Consider the following 22,737-nt stretch of genomic DNA (forward strand, 5'->3'; position numbering starts at 1 on the left):
TCAGGTGCGCTTTTCTCGGATTTGTCCGGATAACGACAGTTTCGAGCTGGCGACTCCACAAGCAAGGAGCGGACGACGAAGCATGTCGAGCCTCGACGACATCTTTGGCGACTGCAGCGACCTCCTCGGCAGCTCGTCGACGAGCGCGGCCCCGACCTCGACCTACTCCCTCGATGGGCTCGGCCTCGATGAGCTCGGCCTCGGCGACGTCAAGGCGACGGCGGCGGACGCGCTCTCGCCGACGACGGCCGCGATCACGTCCGACCCGTCTGACTTTCTCTCGTGGCTCGACGCCAAGCCGACGTCGCCCGAGTCGGGCGTGCCCAAGTTCGATGGCCCGTCTTCTGACTCGTTCTCGTTTGATAGTCCGCTGGCCGTCCCACCCAAGCCAGCGGCCGATACCGATTGCCCCTTCTCCTTGGACGACGAGCCGGAAGCGCCGGCGCCCGTCGTCCCTGTCTCGAAGGCAACAATCGTTGCCAAAACGGACGCGGACTTTTCGTCGCCGCCGCCGGCCCCCGTCGTGACCGTGAAGCAGCCGACGCCGCCGACCTCGGTTGCACCCGATGCGTCCAGCACAAGCTCGGGCAACCCGTTCTTGAACCCTGCGCCGACGACGACGACAAACTCCAAGCCCCCGACACCGGCGCACTCGCAGCCCACAGCCGAGTCGAAGCAGGCTACGCCGACGTCATCGTTCTCTGGTATCCCGCCGTCGCCCGCTGTCCCCGAAGGCAAGCCGCCAACGCCACCACCGTCCAACAAGGCGGCACCTCCACCGATTGAAACCAACACTGGATCGCGCCACACCTCGTCGTTCGAGGTCTTTACAAGTCCCGTGGGTATGTGCACCGTTGCCTTGACGCAGAGCATTATTGTCTTTCTCTGCCTTGTAGGCCCCGGGTCCGTCTCGGCCTACGCGAGCCGAGATGGCTCCAAGGTCCCTGCAAACGGTACATGGTCGGCGCCTTGACGTACGTGAATCATCCGCCGTGTAGACGAACTCCGCGCGCACTACCGATCGCTCAACAAGATCCCGGTCGAGGAGCGCTTGCAGGCATGGAGCACCCTCCTCGAGGTCGCCACGTGTCTTTTGCTCTACCCTTGCTCACGCCAATCCTCGTAGGCGCCGCCGGTCGCGACCAAGACGATGGCGCTCGGCGCGTCCGAACTCATTCGCCGCGACGCCCAGGCGGTTTGCTCGCTCCTCTTTGCGGACCCGGCGTTCTGCAAGGGGCTGGAGACGGACGGCGTGTCCCCCGACACGGCGCGGCTCTCGCTCACCGACCACGTCGAGGCGCTGATCTTGAACGCGTGCGAGAAGCACGCGATCGCGTACACGCCCGGCCTCGCGACTGCGTTTGCGCCGCTGCTTTTCCTCGGCGGCGCCGATCCGCTGCGCCACGACGTCTTTGGCATCATGGACATGGTCACGCTGCGCCTCTTTCCGCACTTGCTGGCGCATGTGCCGCTCTCGCACGTAGCGCTGGCGCGGCGTCCGCTGCTCAAGCTGCTGCTCTTGTACCACGACCCCACGATTGCATTGCACCTCGACCACACGTATCCGTCGTGGTCCGAGCCGGGCTTGGTGCCCGACCAATGGCTCGCGTCGCTGCTGGAGGGCCATGACCACACGACCGCGATCGACTTGGAGGTCGCGTCGCGCGTCTGGGACTGCGTCGTCGTGAACGCGAGCTCGACGTACCCGTCGATCGTCATGGTGTTTGTGCTGTTGAGTGCGATCCTCGGCTCGAAGAAGCGCCTCTTGAGTTTGACCAACGGGCCCAACTTGCGCAGCTGCATGGTGCAGCTCTTTGTGGAGACGCTGAGTCGCCACACGACGCTGCTCCAGAACGTGCACGAGCTCATCGAGAAGACGCCGTTCTCGTTCTGCACCAAACTGTGCGACGCGGGCATGGACGTGAGTACAACGGCGGACGAGACGAAGAGTGCGTCGTTCACGCGCACGAGCTCGAGCTCGTCGGTGACGAGCCCCAAGCCGCCGCGCACAAGGAGCAGCTCGAGGTCCCGAGCAAGCTGACGCCGACCAACAGCAGCAGCAGCAGCAAGTTTTCATTGACGCAGCTGTCGTCGATCAACACCAAGATCATGGCGCAAGCGTCGCAGCTCAAGTCGAGTATCACGGGCAAGAACGACGAGAGTTCGCGCAGCGACAGTTTCCACCTCGAGACGCCGTCGACGTACTTTTGCATGACGATTTCGGTCTGCGAAGTGATCCCGTCGGTCTTTCGCGGCTTCAAATCCGCGTGCACGGAAAAGGTACAGCACGATGGATAGCGTATCATATTGTGGATGGATTCGCAATGCTAGATTCGGTACTTTATCGTCGACTGCCGACCGCAAGAGTACCTCGCGCACGGCCAAATACCGACATCGTTTCACTTCAACTCCGAGTCGCTCATGAATCCGTCGGCGTTTGATGCGGTCATGGCGACGCTCCAGCCGATGAAGAGCTCGGTGCACATCTGCATCATGGGCCACGGCCACTCGCGCTACGCGAGCAGCATGGTCAAGGACCTCAACCTCTCCAAGAGCGACGTAGCCGATATGGTGGCCAAGGACGCGGCCCAGGTCAACGACGCCGTCATGTTCCTCACCAAGCGTGGGTTCCCGTACGTCAGCATCATTGACGTACGCTCCTTTCCATTTTGGTTTCTTTCTATTTGTATTTTGCGATAGGGCGGGTATGCGTCGGCGCACCGGTATTTGGCCAAGTCGCGCCTCTTCTCACTCTCGGACCTGTGCGACCACGATGCGGCGTCATGCACGCTGTGCACGCAGTGGCAGACGCTGCAGTCGAAGGGGCGGAGCGTGTCGTCCGCGTCCTTGCTCTCGGACGAAGAGAACGAGTACATTCAGCGCAGCGAAGGCGGCGTGTGCCTAGGTCGGTTCGGTCCCGACGGTCGCGCACGCACCAAGTCGGCGACGCCGTCGGACAGCGTGACGTCGCCGTCGTCATCATCGTACTTTTCGTCGATGACGAACGCGCTCAAAGACAGTGGCAAGACGCTGACGGCCGTGAGTGGCAAGACACTCAACGCCGTGCCGGGCTCGTCGCTCATGTCGGGGGCGTTCAAGGACAGTAAGAACTGGATGATGAAGAAGAAGGAGTCGATGGACCTCGGCGGCAAGCTCTCGGACGCCAAGGCGCACCTGCACTTGAACGAACTCAACATGCCGAGCATGAACTCGATGCGGTCGGTCGTCGACGCGGCGGTGAAGCGCGACTCGGCCCTCAACCCGGTCACGTACGTCAAGAAAGCAGCGACGTCGATTGCAGCGACGATCGGGCCCCTCGAAGCCGCGGCGACCATGAGCAACGCGCCGCAGTCGCCGCCCGTGATGACGATGTCGCCCAGCAGCAAGAAGCCCAGCGCGCCGTCCGCGGCCGCCACCGAAGCGGTCTTTTCGATTGACGACGACGACGACGAAGAGGCCGACGACTTTTTGGGCGCTGCGGACGGCGGTGACGACGAAGGCGATGCGTCCGTGAGCGTGGCGGTCGTTGAACACGTCATCGAGAAGGGCCGCGTGGGCGATTTGAAGAAGGGCATGCAGCTGCGCATGCACCAACTGCTGCCGCTGGTGTCGTCGCCGCTTTTTTCGTGCTATAAGAAGAAGATCAAAGGCGGCGCGACGTCGATGGTGCCGCGGCACGTGGTGCTGGCCGAGGACCACATTCTCGTGCTCCGTCCGGACAAGGTCCAAGAAGACGTCACGAGCGTCCGCAGCTGTCACCATTTGAGCCACATTGCGCGCATGACGTGCATGAAGAAGAATGCGCTCATGGTCACACTCTATTACAAGGTCGACGAGAAACAAAAGCAAAACTCGTACGAAGTGCAGCAGCGCGACGCGTTCATCAAAGTCGTCCGGACGTCCATGGAAGTCCTCGCGGCGCAAACTTGCAGTGATGACAACTAGGCCGCTTGCGTTGCCTTTCTACTCTTTCGGAATGCATTCGACTTGGTCTTGGATCGGTGGTTGGTTGTCGTCTTTTGTCGTTCTTGTTGTTGTTGTTGCTCCATGGCGGCCAAGGCCGCGGCGTCTTCGGCGAGCAGCTTCTCGATGAGCGCGAGCGTCTGGACGTCCTCGAGCTTGACGTTTTCTTCTTGACAGAGACCCCACGAGTTTTCCCGGAGGTTCCACGATTGCGTCACTTCGACGACTTGTGAGCTCTATGGTCCATGGATAGGAACGCTTGGACGTTTGTTAGAGTACCTGGATGGCTGTCAGCGACGGCACGGCGGCAGGCGCTGGCACCGCACTCCACATGGGCGACGACTGCTTTGGCGCAGGTTTCTTGGGCCCTTTGGTCTTGACAAAGGCTTCGAGAGAAAATGTTGGACCGCTCTTGGAGCTGCCTATAGCGGCGGGCGCCTTGATGGGTCGGGGCGGCGGCGGGCTGTTCCACACGGGAGTCACGACGGCCTTAGCCATCGGGGGCGGCACAGGCGTCGACAGCAAGAACGTATCGAGCGGCACGAACTTGGTTTTGGTCTTCTTGGTCTTGGTTTCCACCTTAAGAGACTCCTTCGCTGCCTTGCGAGACTCCTTCTCTGCCGGCCGATGTTCCTTGGACGTCTTTTCTCTCGGCGACTCCCGCTTGCCCTTGAGCTTTGCGTCGACGACAACAGCGGGCGGCGGTGCTGCTGTCAACGGCCTTGTATCGACGACGTCATGGATCTTTGGGCCATCAGCGACGATGACCTCAGGTGACACGACAGGAGACGAAGGTGGCGGTGGCGCTGCCCGGACCTTCTCCAAGTGCCGTTCGAGCACGTCGATCTCCTCGAGAATGAACGGCTTGCGAGCCATCTTTTCGGCTTGGACGTCCGTCCACCTGTCGAGTGTCTCGAGGTCGTCAATCTGTCGCAGCCGCTTGGCGAGGGCGCGGAGTCGCTTCTCGACTTCATGCGGCGCCATCGTCGCGCGTGGCTTGCGTGTTGGTTCGCGTGTTGGCTTGCGTGTTTGCGTCAAGGCATCGGTCGCACTCGTACTCTGTGCTGCCTCTTCGAGGTGAATCGGAAACTCCTCGAGGTCCTTGGCCATGTCGAGCACCGCGTCCCAGTTGCGACGCGCAAAGTCATTGCAGACGCCCAAGAGCGCCGTGGCGTAAATGGCGTCGGCGTGGTTGTACGTTTGAACGAAATTTTCGAGCGAGAGCTGGGCCGCGAGCGACTCTTCGCAGAGCGCCGCCAGCGTTGGCAGCTCGTTCGTCGTCGGCACCAGTGGCGGGCGATCGGGCGCCACGAGAACGACCGTGTGCTGCGGCCCGGCGGCGACGGCGGACGCGCGCTTGAGCCTGGGCACGCGCTTTGGCACGGGCTGCCAGTTGCGACCTTCGTGGCCTACACCAACATACTACTAATTCAGCACACAACACTTAAACATGCAAGCGCTACCGAGGGAGCCGCAGCCCCAGGTGTACACGTCGCCGGTAGCCAAGACGACGGCGCAGTGCTCTTTCGCAGCACACACGCTTACCGCCCGGTGGGCGAGGGGGACGTAGTTGATACTTGGAGACTGAACGCCAGGGCCATGGCCCCAGGTGTAGACGTTGCCCGAGGCGCTGAGCCCGATGGAATGCTGCGGCGCGCACGAGATGTCGACGATACTGATCGCGTGCTGCTGGCAGCGCGGGACCCAGAGGTTGCGGTGGTGCTGCCGGAGCCGACTCTCCTTGGAGACGTGCCGCAACAAGACTTGCGACGGAAAGTACGCGTTATAGCCCCACTGCCACACTTGGCCTTGCACGACTGCCGCCGACGTTTCCTTCTCGACGTTCAGGACGATGCACGTGTGGTTGCACGACACGGCCACCTACGCGCAAACGACTTATTGTATTGCACGTCATGACGCGACGACGGACCTTGACGGCAGCAACGTGCGTGACGTCGCCGAGCACCGCCGAGTGCGCATGAGCGCGTCGACGCGCTTGGGCGACGGAAAGCCCTGATCCGTTCCAAATCCTTCCTACCACCCCTCTTCATCGCCAACACAAGATTGCTATCTTCTTGTACCTTGCGGCCGAGCTGACCCTTCTTGTTGCTGCCCCAGCTAAATACATGGCCCGACTCTGTGAGGGCGACAGAGTGGACGGACGAGGCAGCAATGTCGACGACAACGACGCCTTTGAAAGCATCGATGCGCTTTGGCGAGAGACGGCTCGAGGCCGACGTGAGTTTCAGCGGAAACCCGAGCTACGCACACATCGAGGTCCTGCTCCACATGGCTCGCGTCTACCTGGCCAAAGCTGTTGGAGCCCCATGAAAAGATCTACACGCCGCCTGAGGCGATAAGAACGTAGTGGAGACAAGCGTACTTGGCCGCCGGTGGTGAGCGCGAGCGAGTGGTTCTCGCCGGCAGCCACCTTGACCACTGTGCGCTGCGGAAACGGTACGGGCACCGGGTGGATGCAGCTATCGAAACAATCTTGTCATAGTACCGAGTCAAAAGACGATCACGATACTTGAACTCGGTACCCGTGCCGAGCCGGCCGCCTTTTCCAAAGCCCCAGGAGAAGCACTCGCCCGACGACGAGACGACCAAGGTGTGGTAGCGCGCGGCTGCGATCTGAACGATGTCCGTCTTGGGCGGCAACTTGACCCGGCGCGGCATCACTTGCTCGTCGCCGTGCGGCAGGTGGTACCCGAGCTAGTCGGCCTTACGCCACGACGGCGCTTGGGCGATTGTACCTGGAAGTCGACTTTGCCAAAGGTATAAATTTCGCCACCGCGCGTGGAGGCCATCTGGTGCGGGTACGTCGCGCTGAGCTTGGCGGAGAGAAGGTCCATTGGCGCGAGGCCATCGTGGTCGACGACCGCGCTGCTTTCTTCGACCGTCAAGTGCGCCCCGGCGTTGAGCAAGAGCAAGGAAGCTACCCAAGAGGATCAACGCTTGCAACGAGCTTGATAGAATCGTACTGTTGATATGGTCATATAGGAGGCTTCGATGCAATGGCGTGTAGCCCGACTCCTACACAGCCCGATATTGCCGCGATCGATAGAATGGCCTCGCAGGCGTACCTTGTCGTGCATATGCGGGCTGCCGCCATGGCGCAGCAAGAGACTCAAGAGGTCGTCGTACCCGCGCGAGGCTACGTTCATCGCTGTGAGCGTCGAACGACGTGGCCGACCGTACCCGCGAGGTGCAGCGCGGTCTCGCCGAGCGAGTTGCGCTCGTTCGCTGCGACGCCATCGCGCAGGAGACGCTCGACAGTCGCATAGTCGTTGGCGATCGTCGCCGCCCAGATGTTGACGTCCGGCGGCTTCGTCGTCGTCGTCGGTCGCGCCACGTCGGCCATCGGAGCTCGCGATTCGAACACTGAAGTCTTTCGAAGCATCAAATATCCCACAGCACAGACCCAGTATGTGCATGAATCTCAGCCGAGGATCATAACAACATGCAATATATCGAGTCTCAAAGGTTTATCATGCACTGTGAAATATAGGGTTTCGAATTTTCTTTTTATCAAATCTTGCAAATATCTGTTGGCACAGTATTGGGCAGGTCAGCCCAACCTCGAGGTATCGACGGCGCTACCAAGCCCAGCGTCACGTGAACCCGCTACTAGACGCTGCTCTAATACCTCTATGTAATCTCAGCCCGCGATGAGCGCGCGTAGAGCGTGCACGTCGGGTGCAGCGCATGGATATGGCGCCAAGCCGGTGGATTTGCTTTTCTGTATCCGGAAAACCGGATACCGTGCCACCTGCGTTTCGTCGAAACGGCGCTTGGCGAGGTCGGCAGCGACGAGGTGCGACGACGACACCCATCGAGTCGGCTGCTACGAGGACGACGACAACGACGACGACGACGATGGACGATGTCCAATACTCCTTCGCCGCCAAGCCGCGGCCAGTGCAGACAACGCGCGCCAAGTACCGCGAGAAGAAGCCGAGCAAGTACGTGGCACCATCGTGGCAGGCCGCCGAGTGCGAACCACGTTATGGCTTGTGTAGCACAGTCTTCAACATCATGAACGACCCGCGCGTCGCACGTGGCAGCGTGTACGCCGCAGCAGTACGTACTCGCCTGCGCGTAGTTGGATGTGCTCACACGACCCGTAGAACTCGATCCATCTCAAGCGCGACGCGGCGCCGCCCGCGCCCACGGCCCCTCCGCCGACAGTACCTGTCAAGAAGAACTCAATTTACGAGCCACCGACATCACTCAGCACGTGTATGTGCATGACAACACATGCTATCGCCCACGCGCAGCGTAGACATTCCTGTCGACTTGACCGCTTTCTTGGTCGAGCAGACACCAACGATCGAGAGCTTGGACGTGCAGACGCAGACCGACGCCTTCCTGCCCAACGACAAGCACAAGAAGCCCTTTGTGCTCAAGAAGACCGGCATCGATGCTTCGACCGAGGTCCGTGCATTCGTCCTTCGTGTTCATTTGCCTGACCTCGACGACGCGTAGATTCTCGAAGAAGACGGCCTCTTCAACTTTGACGCCGAGGTCCAGCCGCTCCTCAATGTCCTCGTCAACAAGACGCTGCAGCAAGCGCGGGCCGAGGTCGAGCGCGAAACCGAGCTCCACCACATCTCTCTCTACCTCGTACAAGCTCGCCTCCCGCAAAGCGTATGTGAACCCACACACGTAGAGCGACTTGCACGTCAAGAAGCGGGTCGAAGCCGACGGCGTCGCCAAGCTTGTCGAGGCGGCGGTCGCAGCCCAAGAAGCCAAAGAGCGGGAGACGACCGAGCGCGCGCAGCGCCTTGCCGAGATGGACATTCTACAGCAAAAGGTCGCGGCGCTCAAGGTCGGGCACCGGCTTCTCGACGACGCAATCGCGAATGCCGACGCGCAGCTACGCAAGAACGGCGTCTTCTACGACCCTTTGAAGCGCCTCGTCGAGACAGGCTTTATGAAATGGATGTACACGCAGGCCGATGCGGCCGTCGACGCGCACCTTGTCACGCATGCGCTCCTCGACGGTAGCCCACGTGCACGACATGACTCTATTCTGATATGTGTCTAGACCTGCTCGAGTATAGTCTTCACAAGCAGCGGATACTCGCAACGCTCGCGCGGTTGCCGACAACGGGCGACGGCTGCCTCTTGCTGGACGCGCGCCACGTCGATCTGTGGAACGTACCAGCGGTTGGACCGATTGCATATTCGCCCCGCCACACCTTTGCCGTCATCGAAGCACATATCGAGGTACTGTCGTGTGCAATGTCGCCAACGAGAGGCGAAGCGCGGTGTAGGCGTGGCTGCAAGGTAACGAGTCGACGGCCGAGCTGCCGCGACCCGACGGCGGGTACCTCCAAGCACTCTTTCCGTAGCCGCCGTGTACAGACGCAGGATATACCATAGACAAAACAGCAGCATGTCAGAAAGACTAAGAACGTATTACTACCGTATTCCGGTCTTCTCGACCATTGATTGTTTACGCTTGACAAAGCGAATGAAACCCGGTAAAGCCATGAAGAAGGACGCCGCGGAGACCGAGGACGCCCATGACGGCGCCACTCACTGCGATCACGGCGGCGACCATAAAGAGTACAAAAGCCGTCTTGCGGTACTTTTTGATGAGGTAGCTGAGCCCGAGTTGGCCCACGACGCCGCCAGCAAAGCCGACGATGCCGTACCAGAGTGCACGCTCGTACGGCAGCATTCCGAGCACAATAAACTACATGCAAATATGCCACCGGAACGAGCATGGGATTGCCGCGAGTACCTGCAGCGTCGTGGCCGACGACGTGAAGAGAATCATGGTCGACGACGAGGCGGACGCGACTTGCGGGTGGAGTCCAATCTCGAGCAAGAGCGGTCCTTTGACCATGCCGCCGCCTATGCCAAGGAGGCCGGCGGCGACGCCTGCGATCGTGCACAGCGCCGGGTACAGCACGGTGGTGCGCTTCGTCCACACAATGTCGCCTTCGACGTACTTGTAGCCAAACGACTGCAGCGCTTCGTGCCGAGCTGCGATCTTGATACCAAAGATGGCCGTGACGCCGACAAAGAAGGGCAGCGAGAGCGCCGTGAGCAGCCAGTACGCAGCGCTAAGAAGGAGTTATGATACTGGCACGTGGGACGACGCGCACCTGCCGCAATCGAGGCCGATGACGCTGGGCGCGCCATGACCGCCCTTGAGCATCGAGAAGAGGAGCAGACCAAACCATGCGAAGAAGAGGATGGTCAGGTCACCCCACGGCACAAATTTCCGAAATGCGAGCAAACGCGAGCGCGACAAGTGCGCTTTGTTACTGGTTGTCGCGCTGCGTCCGAGCAGTGACGCGTGGTCGTCATCGTACGCGTCATTGACAGTGTCGTCGTCGTCGTCGGACGAAGCTGTCGTCGCTTCGTCGGCTTCCTGGAGGTTGGTCTTGATCGGGGCATCTTGGATGACCAAGGCAACAGCTGTGACCTCCGCTTGGAGTGCCTTGAGTGCTTTGAGCCCACGCCATTTGCGAGCAGCAACGACGACGACGGCGCCAAAGCGGCGCGCCGCGACCAGCGACGCCCAATGCCTGACGATCGACGTCAGAAGTGCCTTCTCTTTTGCGGCCTCGGCCTTCCAGACCGACTTGCCCTTCGTGATCATGCGCAGACTCGTGCTGGAGAGGAGCCAGACGAGAAGGACTGTGATGAGCCACTCGGGGCACATCTTGTTCATGTGCACGCCAAGGATCGTGCCCGCCAGTGTCATCGGCTCCATCATCACGACAACTTCGTAATCGATGAGTTGTCTAAACCAACACAATAATGATGTTTGTATCGACAGGACGCGCATGTGTACCGGTCGGGGTCGAGCGGGTGCGTCTTGCGCGAGTTGAGGAGCATGCTAGCGATCGCGCTGCCAAAGATCGTGGCCTTGGAGAGCGGAATCGCGTCGTGTGACGTCATGCCCAGTACGATGATGTAGAGCGGCACGAGAAGACCGCCGCCGCCAAGGCCGCCGCCTAGCGCAAGGCTCCATAAGGGCAAAGCGATGCGACAATGACCTACCGGACGACACGATGACGCAGAGGAAGGCGCCAATCGTGCCATAGAGGTCGGTGGTCTGCAGCGGAAAGAGACCTTGCTCCACGCAGGCATGTTCAACGCAGCCAAAGCGACGGCCTAGAATCTGGCACTCGTCGTCAACGTCGCACGACTGGCCCAAGCGCTGCAAAAGCTGGCGGCCTTGGGCGCCGTCGCTCGCGCTGCTGGCATAGAACGCAAGCGTGAGGTAGAGCGCAATGGAGAGGACGCTGCGGCGCCACGTCATGGCTGCCGGAAAGAAGCTCTTGGCGCGGCGCGACGTCATGGTCGTCCGCAGCCACCTCCGCATGCGCTGCGTCGTCCGCATCATCGTCCTCGCTCCTCCGAGTGCGAATGGACCTGGTGCATCAAATGCCACTTCGGACCAATCAGCGCGCGGCTTTCTTGAATAAAATCTTTCTTTTAAACGATATTGGCGTTTCTATACAGAGCCAATAAAAGCATGCTATCAGACCTCGAATACTTGGCCCCAAGGGTTGCGGGACGAGGGCCAATCCGCGCGCCGCGTCCCGTCGACGTCGATGGCAAAGCTGCGTTTTCGAAGCACGCGCCTCGTTCTTATGGCATGGACGCTCCGTACGCCGTTGACGCGAAGAAGCAGAAGCGACCGGAAGCGGCGATCGATTCTCGGCGGCGTCAAGGATGTCGTCGTGGAGCTCTTGGTCCCACTCTTGTCGCACGACGATTCGACAACAGTATCCATCACCTTGGAAGAACGCTTTCTGTTGACATTATTAGACGATAGAGTCGCACGTATTCTAGCATCGCCCCACATGCAGCCTAGTACAACATGCTACAAGATTGGACGAGAGGACTCGGGAACGGGTGCAACGCCCGCCTCGACTAGAAAGCGAGGCATCGACTAACTGGCACTGGAACAGCACCTTCGGTCCCGATCCTATGTCCAGAAGGCAAGATCTGAATGGGCTGGCTACTGCGCAGCTGCAGGACTGTGCTAAGCTTGGACCGTGCATCAAGGCGATCGGTCTCGCATCGACCGCCGGCGCCACGTTTCGCAGCACACACCGTCGTGGCCATACGAGCTCCGTCGGGCCAAAGCTACGATGTGATGAAAGATGCGACGTATAAAGAAATCCACGTACTAGTACTAGCTAGCACCTACCAAAAAGGTACGAAAGCAATGGACCGTTGTTTTCGAGATGCGGTACTCTCGCGAGCCTTCAAACAGGTCTGCGTGGACGCTCTTGCTGGGAAAATCGCTGTGGCCGAAAATCGGCCACTCCGTCCTCGGAGGGTTAACTCGACTGCCGTCTTGATCGATACCTCTAGTCGTTGCCCCGCTGGGGCCGCTCATTCGTTTTTGAATGCTACGGTGTATCGCTGGTACTAGTAGTACTACGTAGTATATTACATGTACTACAAGCCCACCATGGCTCGTCAAGGCCCAACTCGACCACACTCGAGATTCGTACCATCCGGATACATGCACACGTCTATGCGGATGGATCCAACAACGCAAATCTTTGACATGGCGTGGTGGCCGGTGGCGGTCGTGGTCGCTTTGACGGCCCTGTGGCTCCAGATGCACCTCTACGCCCAGCACCCGCACCCTGGCCAAACACTCTGCGACGCGCGAAAGGTCGGGCTCGTGATCGTCGGCCATGGCGTCGTACCTCGCAGCCTCGTGGCGGCGATCGCTGCCCACGAGGCCGAGAGGCGCATCGACTTTTGCGGCGGCCATCTCTACGTCGTGGCCGTTGGTGACGCCAAGACAGGCGGCTTTCTCCAACAGCCGACGGGCTTTACGTGGAGCCAGGCGCAGACGTTATCGGCAAACGGCTTTGAGGCCGCGTCGCTCGAGGACGACGACGAGACCAGCGACGTTCGCCACGCGACCAGCTTGGGCGACGTCGTCATGACGATGCTAGCTTTCGGCGCCTGCGATCGATACATTATCGTCGACTGCGCCGGACACGGCAACCACTGGAAGGACCTCGTCTTGGCGCGGAAGGCGGGTTTTGGGCTCGTCTTGTCCAATCGTCACCACTTGGCGGGCAACTACAACGAGACGTACGCGCGCCTCGTCTTTGATCGTCCGCCGAAGCGCAGTCGCTTGGTGTCGTACGAGGCCACGGTTGGGAGCGGGCTCCCGATCCTGCCGACGCTCAACCGCGTCAAGGCGACAGGTGACGACATTCAGGGCATCGAGTGTCGCTTCAGCGACGCCATCGCATTCATCATGGAGGCCTTGCACCGGTACATCGTCACCCACGTCATCCAGCCTGCTCATATGCGATGGCGTAGCGGAAGCCCGTTCAGTGAGGCCGTGGTATCGGCCTACGAGAATGGACTCACGGAAGATGACCCGCGCGACGACCTCTCGGTGCGACGGGTCCTGCTTGGCATGAAAGCTCATTGCGCGTAGGGCCGCGTCGCCGCACGCAAGATGCTCATCCTCGCGCGCGAGCTCGGCCACACGACCAACATGGCGTCCGTGCTGGTCCAAGACCTGACGCCACCCAGCATGCACAACTTGTCGCTTTCTGCGTTTTTCGCTGGCTTGCCTCAGCTCGACGCAGGTATCAGTCGTATCGATGCAGGCGCCTCATGTGTGTGCGCGGTAGCCTTTGAAGCGCAGCTCAACGACTCGAGAGCGTCCAATACCGTCCTCATGTACACGGGGCGCCTTGACGCGGACGGCGCGATCCGTGTCGGACTTGAGCACTACGATCGCCACTCGAGCTTCTACCGCCTGCAATGTATGGCGATGAATGGCTCATTGAACCTCTCGGCAAGCTTATAAATGCATAGGGACCGAGAGCTTGTTTGCCCTCACGACCGAGTGGTTCCCCGAGGCGATTGTTCTCAAGGGCGCGGGCGCTGGTACGAATGGCACGGTCGCGTCGCTCATGGCCGACATTGCAAAGCTCAGCTGCGTGCTCTTCACTGCGTGCGACCTGACGAGCTAGCTCCAATGACTCTCTCTTGCACTATATATCAATAAGTTCTATGCGTTTTGGGTTGTTCTGTACCGCGAAGACCGAGGACGAGCAGTCTCCAGTGTCTTTATTCGTTCACCGGTGTCGTGTCTGCACATACGGGGGCTTGCTCATCTGTAGTCATTTGTGGGCGCTTGCGGCCTTGGAGTGACACATCGCTCCGTAATGTTGACGTGGCGCATTGATCTATAAATCACTTTCTCACGGTGGGCTCTAAGGCAAGCAAACGGCAAATGCAAGCAAAAGGAGGGATTATAGTTTGTGCAAATACGTCTGCTGGCTTTAACCCCGTCTGTTCATGGGGCAGGGTGTGGTTAATCTTTATGGTTAAGGTGGGACATAGGGTCGATGGACAATCTAGCGGTGTTCCTGCGGCGTAGCACGTGCAGCAGTTTGATCTGTGCAGAAGGTATGTGCAGGGTGGAGTCGAGCTTTTTGATTATTCGGTTTGGTATCGGGGAAGCATGTGATCCAGCAATGAACACATATGAAAGACAATCGATGTCAGAGTACTAGTAGTACGTGAGAGTACTAGCAGTACGTCAGAGAGTAGTTTTGCTCGTCTACGATTCCTGTGCGGCTCGTCGGATCATCCGAGCTGTCCCGGCTTTTGCGATCTTGCGCGTCAAGCCCATGGATTTCGGATACACCACTGCAGTATCCGGATGCCCGAGATATCCACCGATTTCATTTTTGGGCTTGGCGGCGATGGCGGCGCCGAGTAGCGACAGCGTGCAGAAGGCCTTTGGGCTCTTTGACGACGACAGCAGCGACGACGAGTACGGCTACCACGAGGCAGCAGTGGCGACGAAGACGAGCACGGAGGTCCACCTGCATTTCACACCCGACCCGGCGACGGCGCCGCCGACGGTCATGAAGCCGTCGCAGTATACGCCGTCGCTCTGGGCGCACATGGCACCCGACTTCATGGGCCCGATGGAGTTTCGCGACAACTCGGTCGAGTTTGGCGGCGGCCGCGGCTACTATGCGGCGTGCGACATTCCTGCGGGCACGCTACTGCTGCGCGAGCGTGCGTACGTGCAGTGGCCCGACGTCGACGACCGCGACGCGCTGCTCGTGGCGACCGTCGACCAGATTCTGCGCTGCGACGACGCCGACGAGATTGCGTCCAATATGGCGCCACTGCATCCCGTGCGGCTGACGGACTTGCCATCGCCGCTCTTGAGCGCGGCCCACGCCCAGTACACGAACCCGCTCCAGTCCGTCTTGAGCAACCACAAGCGCAGCCACGAGTTTGACAAGTGGCTCCAAGTGGTCCTTGGCATGCAGTGCAATGCGTTCACGAGCGGCGTCTTCCTCCACACGGCCATGTTCAACCACGACTGCAACCCGAATTGCGTCAAGTTCACGCCCCTCACGTCGCTCGGCGTCTCGGAAGTCCGCGCCGCGCGCTTCATTCGCAACGGCGAGCAGCTCATGATCTCGTACCTCTACCCGCGCGAGCAAAGCCGTGGCCGGCGGCAGGCGCAGCTCCAAAAGCAGTTTGGCTTTGCTTGCCACTGCGCCCTCTGCGGACGTGGCGATGCCTTCTCGGCCGCGCCGCCGACCGCCGAGACGGCCGAGACGACGTTGGAGGACGTGGAGAAGGCGGCGGCGATGCTCGAAGATCTCTTCGCGGACAACCCGTCCGTGAACGCCGGCACGGTGCTGCACGCTGCGCTCGAGACGCTCTCGGACGCGCTGGAGCTCGTCGCGCACGACCACATCGTGCTCATGCGCATCCACAAGCTCGTGGCCGACACGTGCGACTCGCTCCTCAAGCGCAAGACGTCGACGTCGTCGATCGAAGACATTGCGATCCTCTTCCTCCGCTCGTCGTACGAGCTCCACGAGCTGCAAAAGATGTTTCTGGACAAGGACCACATCGACCTCGCGCGCACACTCAACGACATCAGCCAAGGCATTCGCCTCCTCTTGAGCTACAACCCGAACGTGCTTCTCGCCGAGTTCCCCGAGTGGCCGACGTTCCGTGACGCGTCGCTCGTCGAGAGCCAATACACAAAGGAGTACAAGCGCATTAAAAAGCTCTACGAGGACTAAACCGATATAATGATCAACCAAATATCGCACTGCATTGTGTTCCATGGGGTGGCGGCTCTCGCTATCGACATGGGTAGGCAGGCTCTGTGTTTCATCTTGGACCTTATACCCTTGGGTTCATCTAACGCGAAGAGATGGGGAAGCGATGGGGAAGCGAGCGGCATGCGATGGTGTTATCGGTCGCCAAGCAACAGCGACCAGCTGGCTGCAGCGTTGGCACATATTGTAAGTTTTGGATAGCACAAACCAGGAGTTATCATAGCCTAAAAGTGCTATAGCAACCGGAGTTATTATAGATCTCAATTGCTATAGCTATATCGGTGATTTTAACGTCGAACTTCAAGTGCGATCGATCGTCGACGCAACAATCCTCTCTGAGAAGTGATTGGCCAAAAAGAAAGATTTCGGCCAATCCTGAGGGCGACGTCAAAAAAGTCGAATCCTCCGATGGCGGCCACCATGATTCGGAAGCAAGTCCTCGTGCTCTCGACGGGGCAGCATGTCGGGAAGACGACGACGTGTCTCGGGCTCGTGGCCCACCTCCAGGACAAGTTCGCCGGCAGCAGCCGCCAAGTCGCCTACTGCAAGCCCGTCGGCCAGCAGCACGTGCCCGTCGGCGGCGGCCTCCGCGTCGACAAGGACTCGTTCCTGTTCAAGGAGCACTTTGGCCTCATCCACGACTACAAGGACATGTCACCCGTCATCTTCCCCGATGGCTTCACGCGCGACTACATCGATGGCAAGGTCACGCTGCGCGAGCTCAAGGACGCCATCACGTCGGCCCACATCAACCTCGTCAAGAGCAGCGACTTTATCGTGTTTGAGGGCACTGGCCATACGGGCGTCGGCTCGATCTGTGACCTCAACAACGCCCAAGTTGCAGGTAGGCTAACATTCACGTAGCGCATGTGGATGAACATGCAGTGCAGAGGAGCTCAAGATGGACGCGATCTGCATCGCGCTCGGCGGCCTCGGCTCGTCGTTTGACCAGCTCGCGCTCAACCGCGAGATGCTCATTAAGCACGGGATCAAGCTCAAGGTATACCACCGCCAATGATGCAGTTGATGACCTCGTGTAGGGTGTCATCGTCAACAAGGTGGACCCGAGGAAAATGGACATGGTCCAGGTACTCCTACGACCCGCTTTCTGCACGATCACGCTACCGCGGATTAGGACTACTTTTCGCGGGCGCTGAAGCGCTGGGACGTGCCTCTCATCGGCTGCATTCCCCAGGTACCCTTGCCGTTCTACTGGCTCTGTGACTCTGTGTGTGGATAGCTCGACGACCTATGCCACCCGTCCATTTCGGACTTTAGCAAGCTTCTCAAGTGCGATCTCGTTTCCGGTGCGTTGAATGAGGATGCGTGCGCGTGGCTTGATGTGTAGGCAAGGAGGCCAAGCTGCGCTATTTCGCCAACGTCCGTCTCGCCTTGGCGCCGGTCGACGAGCGCAACGTGTTCAAGCCCGTGCAGAGCCAGCTCGTCATCACGGTATACCTCTTGGATGTATCGATGTAGTGAGTGTGTGCCTCATCTGCTGTATGCACAGCGGCCGTATGGACGTGATTGATGCGATGCTGCACAACCAAGAAGTGTTTCGCGAGCGGGGCGAGAACCTCCACCCGGGCCTCATCATGACGGGGTGGGACCCGCCGAGCCCGAGCGTAAGCAGCTCTTTCGTATCGCGTGAGTGCGACGATGTGACTAGTTGATCGCGCGCCTCGAGCAAGGCAACATCCCGTGCATTTACGTGCCGCCGACGACGTGCGACAGCTACACGCTCACGGCGCGCATCGCGGGCTTCACGGCCAAGCTCAACCGGTACGACCTCAAGCGACTCAACCTCGCGTCCGCCCACGTCCGCAAGCACGTCAACTTTGATCTCTTTGACGTCTGAGCGAGCGACGGCCCGCAACACCAATACGACGTCTACTGTGCTGCCGACCTCATGTTGTAGCTGCTACATCGGGTGGTGGATCGTGCGAACCAACTATGTTCTTACATCAGTGGAGGGCGGGAAAGGTCCGACCACTCTGTTTGACTCTTGAACGCTCGGCGGAACCACCGCGTATCTGCATGTTCCCCACTATGTGATCCGCCGGCTGGACTGCGCGGCGCCTCGCCCAATCCAACGGTCCCTTGCCCAAGCTCACTTGGACCGTCGTCGATACGTGCATGGGATCCGTTCATCTGCCGTGCGTCGAGTCGTTGAGCATGCAAGAAAGACCAAAGGCACCATGCAGAGTCTATTGCAAATGCAATCATACTCTGCGGATGAAGAAGCCGATCGGTCGTGGGTCGTCCGCGCGGTTCATACGTCGATGGTCTAGTCGGACGCTTAGGTCGGGAGCGACATCTTCTTGCCATGGTACTTGCTACAGAAAGAGACAATTGTGAACATGTCTGGCGCGATGCCTCGTCGCCGCACCTGATGGCGTAGTAGTAGAAAAAGTCGACGTAGAGACCCGTTTGCACGATACCAGCGATAAACATGAGCCAGATCGTGTGGTACTGGGACTCGGTCGCGGCGCGGTAGATCCAGTTGAGGAGGTAAAAGCCGCGGTACATGCCGAGGAGCACGACGTAGTTGGAGGTCAAATTCTCGACTTCGCCGTGGCGCTGGAGCAAGATGAGCTGCGGCACGATTGCGACGGCCTCGAGGTAGATGGAGAACGTCCAGAGGATCTCGAGCACTTCAAAGCGCTCGTTGAAGATGATGGCGAGGATCGCGCAGGGCAAGACCGCGAATTTCCAGTGCAAGAACGAGTCGAGCGACTTGTCGTACGACGACTTGAACGGCTCCTTGTAGCGGATGAGGTACACGATCGCGCCCGTGAGCGTGAGGTACAGCAGCTTCATGGTCGTGTTATACAGGCTCACGTAGTGCGTGAAGAGGTCGAGGTACCGCGTGACGCACACGAGGAAGAAGAGCTCCTGCGACTTGAGCGAGATGCCAGAGGCCGACCGCCCGGCCTGCAGGCGCAGCAGCATGACCACGAAGCTGGCCACATGCGTGATGTCTCCGAGCATGCGGAAGATGTTCATGCTTCCAGCGCTCGACCTACCTCGAAAATGCAAAGTCGCAAGCAAGCAAATCTCACTGCTGACGTGTGCGGCGCGCAGTGGCTGCACCATGTGCATTTTTCTCCCAACCGTTAAGCTTTTTCTCCTTGCCTTAAATTCGCATACAAACAGCATATCAATTTACGGAAAACACAATATTAATATAATGCAAAGACAAAAGATGCCAGCGCAATAAAAAAGATCCAGACGTTTCTCGCACGATTTTTTCAAACGGATAACCGCCGGTTCGGTCGTGTAACCGGTTTCATAAAAAACGAGACCGGATTGTAATAGCTTGACGTTTGTATCGCAGCAGCCACGAGCGGTATAAAATGAAGCGAGGGCCGGACAGAGAACCCAGTATCCGGCGCCGTCGCAAGCCGCCCGAGGTGGCAACCGAACCCGGCACGATCTTGAGCAGGCGTGCGGCCAAGGTAGGCAGGCCATGGCCGCCGTTGTAGACGAGGAGGAGGCGTACTATGCGACGCTTGTGGGCGCAGCTGCGTGGCGACGGCTACATGCACCTGTGCATGATGAGTTAATATCGGCTTGGCACGCCAATGCCTAGCGCAATCGTTGCTTTCAGAGTCAGCCGGGCACATCTGTCGCCGGCGGAAGGCCGCCATGGCCTTCGTATAGGATCGAGGTGGCCATGCGCCGGCCGACGCTTGGGGCCAGTCGACTCGACCGCCCAGTCGCTGTCGCAGACCGTACAGGCCGGGTTGATGCTTCGTTTGTATGGGTACCGTACATTGCAAATGTACGAAGCCGTACAGTACGTTTCGGGCTGTGGTCACGGGGCCATGGTGAATTCCGAAAAATCCGCTCGACGGCGCCGCCTCCGCCATGGACGACTCGGACGACGAGACCGGGGCGGCCTACTTCCTCCCCGGTGGCATCGCCGACGATGGCCCCCCTCGCCGCGTCGTCGACAAGACGCCTGCACCTTCCTTCCGTGCCCGTCCGACCTCGACCTTTGGCAACATCCAGCCCATGCGTCCGCAAAACCTGCACGCAGGCTACCGCATGCCCGAGCCATCCAACTCGCTGCTCTCGGGCCTTGGCGGCGAGGCCATGCCTGTACAGAACCGCGAGCGTGGTATACCCTTCAGCGGCTTTGGCTACGGCGGTAGTGGGCCCATTGGTATGGGCTCGATCGGTGTCATTGGCTCGGCGTCGACGCAATCGCCATCGTTCGGGCGCCCAAGCGGTCCATCGTACTTGAGCCATGCGCCTAGCGCGATTGCCTCGCATGTAGCGAGTCCCGCACCCCTCCGCGCACCACCGGGACTTGCCGGCCCTGTCCAAGCGGCGCCTACCCTCAAGCGACACCGATCCGACACGCAGCCTTTCGGCGGTTTCATGTCGCACATGCGGAGCCCGACCGCCGTGCCATCGCCGCTGCACTCGACGCCGCCGGTGGCCATGTATCGCAGCGACAGCAACACGTCCAACTCGGATCTGGCCGAGCTCAACACGACGTCGGTGGTCGTGTCACACTCGGAGGCGACGGTAGATCCCAAGAACGTATCGGCGTCTCCGCAGCGCTTTGGGCCTAGTCGCGTCCGTTCGGAAGGTCGCGCCCACGACGAGCCCCTCGAGACGACTCTTGTCAAGAAGCCAACTGCCCGTGCGGCTGAGCGCAAGCAGCTTCCCAAGGACAGCGTGCCATCGTCGCCGCGCGCGACCGTCGACTCGCCATCGTCAGCGTCGTCCAATTCCTCCAAGGAATCGATCTCGCCGCTGCCGCAGCATCCTAGTCGCCCGTCAGCGCTGCCCGCCGCACCGACACCGCGTGCAAAGCAGCAGCGCTCGCCGCTTCGCAAGGTCCCGACCCAGGAAGCCGCCACCAAGACCACCAAGCCCGAACGCCCAGTGACGCGTCAGCCGCCGCGCATCGTGACTGAACCGCGTCCGACGATCGCAACGCCCGAGCCTGCGCGGGCCAGCACAACGCGTCGCCCCACGCAGCGGGAAAAGGTGGTCAAGGAAACAAAGCCCTTCGCGGTGCCGTCGACGCCGCCACGGGCCAAGCCAACGACACGAGACGCCATGAGCCCCCAAGCGCGGCAGGAAAAAAGCCCACCGAGGCACCGCAGACGCCGGTTCGAGCGACCAATCCGGCGCCGAGCACCCCAAAGCGTGCACCGTCGACGCCTGTGCGGGCGACTAAGGTAGCGACGCCGGTCAAGGTCATCGAGCCTCAAGTCGAGGAGGATGCGGCGAGCGAGACGGCGACACCGGACGAAGCCGTCGTGCCCGCCGACGAGAGCAACGAAGAGAGCTGCGAGGACGAAAGCCAAGTGCCGTCGACCGACGACGACGTCGACACCCGCGCGCGCACCGTCTCGGAAGACATGAACGCGAGCAAACTGACGCCCGAGGCCGAAGAAGAGTCCAAGTCGGCCAAAGCCCGCGCCAAGGAGCAAGCCAAGCGGGCCGAGAAACTGCGCAAAGAGCAGTCTCGCAAGGAGCGCAAGCAGTTGCAGCAAGCGAAGAAGCGCGACGTCGACGAGCCGGCGGTCGTAGCGCCACCAGACGACTTGGCCGACTATGCGCTTGCGCCGTCGGTCTCCGTATACCTCCGGGGCTTCGTTGTCACATACCTTCGCTGGCTCGCGGCGGTCGTGCTCCATCTGCAAGCGGTCGCGTCCGTGGGCCTCAGCGTGTGCATGCTCTTGGGCCTCCACGTAGCGTCGTACGCGCTGTCGTTCCACCGGCTCGCGCTGCGCGGTCTCCTTGTGAACCGCAACATTGGCTCGTGCTTTGCCTTCCTGTACCTCTTCCCGCTCCTCGTCCAGTATGTGATTCCGTGGGCGCCGCCGTGGGCGCCTGTCTGTCTCTGGTACGCGTTCCTCGTGCAGCTCTTCTGCACCCAAGGCTCGACGGCCATGGTCGCGACGTTCCGCATCCTCTTGCCGCTCGTCTTCTTGGTCGAAGGCGTCTCGCACCACAGCTTTCTCCTCGACCTCAACGGCGCCGAACTGCTCCTCATCTCGTTCATCCTCTCGGCGCTCAAGACGGGCAACATGTGCAGCCCCGTCTTCTTCCTATCGCTCTCCGTGCAGGTACCGTCGACGACGACTTGAAGCGGCTGAGCACGATGAGGCTGATGTGACTGATGATGATGCTGCTAGTGTCTCTCGGCAGTCTTTCTCGGGTCGGCCAGTGGGCCAGCTCGCGATCGCGCTCTACTCTCTCAACGCCATGTCGTCCTTGCACCAAGACTGGGTACCGTATTGGAGTTATGGAAAGTGATGGGTTCTGACGATGGCCTAGTCGCTTCTCGAAGGCGGCGAAGAGAGCGGCCACCGCCACTTTATTGGCGAGTACCACCAGCCGGCGACAGGGCCGCTCGGTGCGTCGATCCAAAAACCAAGCGGCTCGACCGGCGGTCGTTGGCAAGCGTCGTGAAGGGCCGCAACAAGGCGCGCGGCAACTCGTCCTTGTAGATATGACTGCCTCGTGTGCATATCTATTCCCTTGACTACGATCCATATATCTTCTCTCTGTGCACATGTACACATGCTCGTCGTCCCATCGATCGTTGGCCTTGGATCGTACGTTGCATCAAGGGAGATCATCTCCATCGGTGGGTCTACCAAGGCAGGATGGAGCACATGCTTGTCGA

General features: G+C 60.1%; 9 protein-coding genes across 9 annotated transcripts; 6 read left to right on the forward strand and 3 right to left on the reverse strand.

Annotated features, from left to right (window-relative positions):
- Window positions 1-48: 48 nt before the first annotated feature.
- Window positions 49-3,945, forward strand: SPRG_08501 (hypothetical protein; the record flags this gene model as incomplete). The annotated part of the gene is made up of 7 exons (XM_012347744.1): window positions 49-842; window positions 897-953; window positions 999-1,078; window positions 1,127-1,925; window positions 1,949-2,280; window positions 2,332-2,652; window positions 2,701-3,945. The coding sequence occupies exons 1-7, from the start codon at window positions 83-85 to the stop codon at window positions 3,943-3,945; spliced, it is 3,594 nt and encodes a 1,197-aa protein (XP_012203134.1). The 5' UTR covers window positions 49-82.
- SPRG_08502 (hypothetical protein) lies at window positions 3,802-7,355 on the reverse strand. The gene is made up of 12 exons (XM_012347745.1): window positions 7,165-7,355; window positions 7,050-7,120; window positions 6,948-6,999; window positions 6,720-6,901; window positions 6,494-6,678; window positions 6,347-6,443; window positions 6,268-6,300; window positions 6,045-6,224; window positions 5,887-5,997; window positions 5,427-5,844; window positions 4,243-5,372; window positions 3,802-4,199 (listed from the first exon to the last, which is right to left on the reverse strand). The coding sequence occupies exons 1-12, from the start codon at window positions 7,325-7,327 to the stop codon at window positions 3,942-3,944; spliced, it is 2,880 nt and encodes a 959-aa protein (XP_012203135.1). The 5' UTR covers window positions 7,328-7,355; the 3' UTR covers window positions 3,802-3,941.
- A 399-nt stretch (window positions 7,356-7,754) lies between these two features.
- Window positions 7,755-9,398, forward strand: SPRG_08503 (hypothetical protein). The gene is made up of 8 exons (XM_012347746.1): window positions 7,755-7,928; window positions 7,986-8,046; window positions 8,094-8,205; window positions 8,249-8,400; window positions 8,452-8,589; window positions 8,636-8,969; window positions 9,014-9,195; window positions 9,243-9,398. Exons 1-8 carry the CDS (start codon window positions 7,843-7,845, stop codon window positions 9,318-9,320), a joined length of 1,143 nt encoding a protein of 380 aa, XP_012203136.1. The 5' UTR covers window positions 7,755-7,842; the 3' UTR covers window positions 9,321-9,398.
- On the reverse strand, window positions 9,387-11,347 carry SPRG_08504 (hypothetical protein). Its single transcript, XM_012347747.1, has 5 exons — window positions 10,987-11,347; window positions 10,778-10,940; window positions 10,083-10,727; window positions 9,716-10,040; window positions 9,387-9,667 (listed from the first exon to the last, which is right to left on the reverse strand). Exons 1-5 carry the CDS (start codon window positions 11,330-11,332, stop codon window positions 9,425-9,427), a joined length of 1,722 nt encoding a protein of 573 aa, XP_012203137.1. The 5' UTR covers window positions 11,333-11,347; the 3' UTR covers window positions 9,387-9,424.
- Window positions 11,348-12,511: 1,164 nt separating this feature from the next.
- SPRG_08505 (hypothetical protein) lies at window positions 12,512-14,003 on the forward strand (the record flags this gene model as incomplete). The annotated part of the gene is made up of 5 exons (XM_012347748.1): window positions 12,512-13,239; window positions 13,288-13,366; window positions 13,409-13,562; window positions 13,608-13,742; window positions 13,795-14,003. The coding sequence occupies 5 exons, from the start codon at window positions 12,512-12,514 to the stop codon at window positions 13,950-13,952; spliced, it is 1,254 nt and encodes a 417-aa protein (XP_012203138.1). The 3' UTR covers window positions 13,953-14,003.
- A 687-nt stretch (window positions 14,004-14,690) lies between these two features.
- SPRG_08506 (hypothetical protein) lies at window positions 14,691-16,063 on the forward strand (the record flags this gene model as incomplete). The annotated part of the gene is made up of 1 exon (XM_012347749.1): window positions 14,691-16,063. The coding sequence occupies one exon, from the start codon at window positions 14,691-14,693 to the stop codon at window positions 16,041-16,043; it is 1,353 nt and encodes a 450-aa protein (XP_012203139.1). The 3' UTR covers window positions 16,044-16,063.
- A 427-nt stretch (window positions 16,064-16,490) lies between these two features.
- Window positions 16,491-17,940, forward strand: SPRG_08507 (hypothetical protein; the record flags this gene model as incomplete). The annotated part of the gene is made up of 8 exons (XM_012347750.1): window positions 16,491-16,926; window positions 16,973-17,082; window positions 17,123-17,170; window positions 17,218-17,277; window positions 17,323-17,389; window positions 17,431-17,557; window positions 17,593-17,707; window positions 17,752-17,940. The coding sequence occupies 8 exons, from the start codon at window positions 16,491-16,493 to the stop codon at window positions 17,938-17,940; spliced, it is 1,152 nt and encodes a 383-aa protein (XP_012203140.1).
- A 334-nt stretch (window positions 17,941-18,274) lies between these two features.
- On the reverse strand, window positions 18,275-19,139 carry SPRG_08508 (hypothetical protein). Its single transcript, XM_012347751.1, has 2 exons — window positions 18,472-19,139; window positions 18,275-18,418 (listed from the first exon to the last, which is right to left on the reverse strand). The coding sequence occupies exons 1-2, from the start codon at window positions 19,086-19,088 to the stop codon at window positions 18,382-18,384; spliced, it is 654 nt and encodes a 217-aa protein (XP_012203141.1). The 5' UTR covers window positions 19,089-19,139; the 3' UTR covers window positions 18,275-18,381.
- Window positions 19,140-19,893: 754 nt separating this feature from the next.
- On the forward strand, window positions 19,894-22,520 carry SPRG_08509 (hypothetical protein; the record flags this gene model as incomplete). The annotated part of the gene is made up of 4 exons (XM_012347752.1): window positions 19,894-21,255; window positions 21,285-22,174; window positions 22,257-22,337; window positions 22,386-22,520. The coding sequence occupies exons 1-4, from the start codon at window positions 19,953-19,955 to the stop codon at window positions 22,518-22,520; spliced, it is 2,409 nt and encodes an 802-aa protein (XP_012203142.1). The 5' UTR covers window positions 19,894-19,952.
- Window positions 22,521-22,737: the final 217 nt, after the last annotated feature.

Source organism: Saprolegnia parasitica, assembly GCF_000151545.1.
Source record: "Saprolegnia parasitica CBS 223.65 unplaced genomic scaffold supercont2.38, whole genome shotgun sequence".
NCBI lineage: Eukaryota > Oomycota > Saprolegniomycetes > Saprolegniales > Saprolegniaceae > Saprolegnia > Saprolegnia parasitica.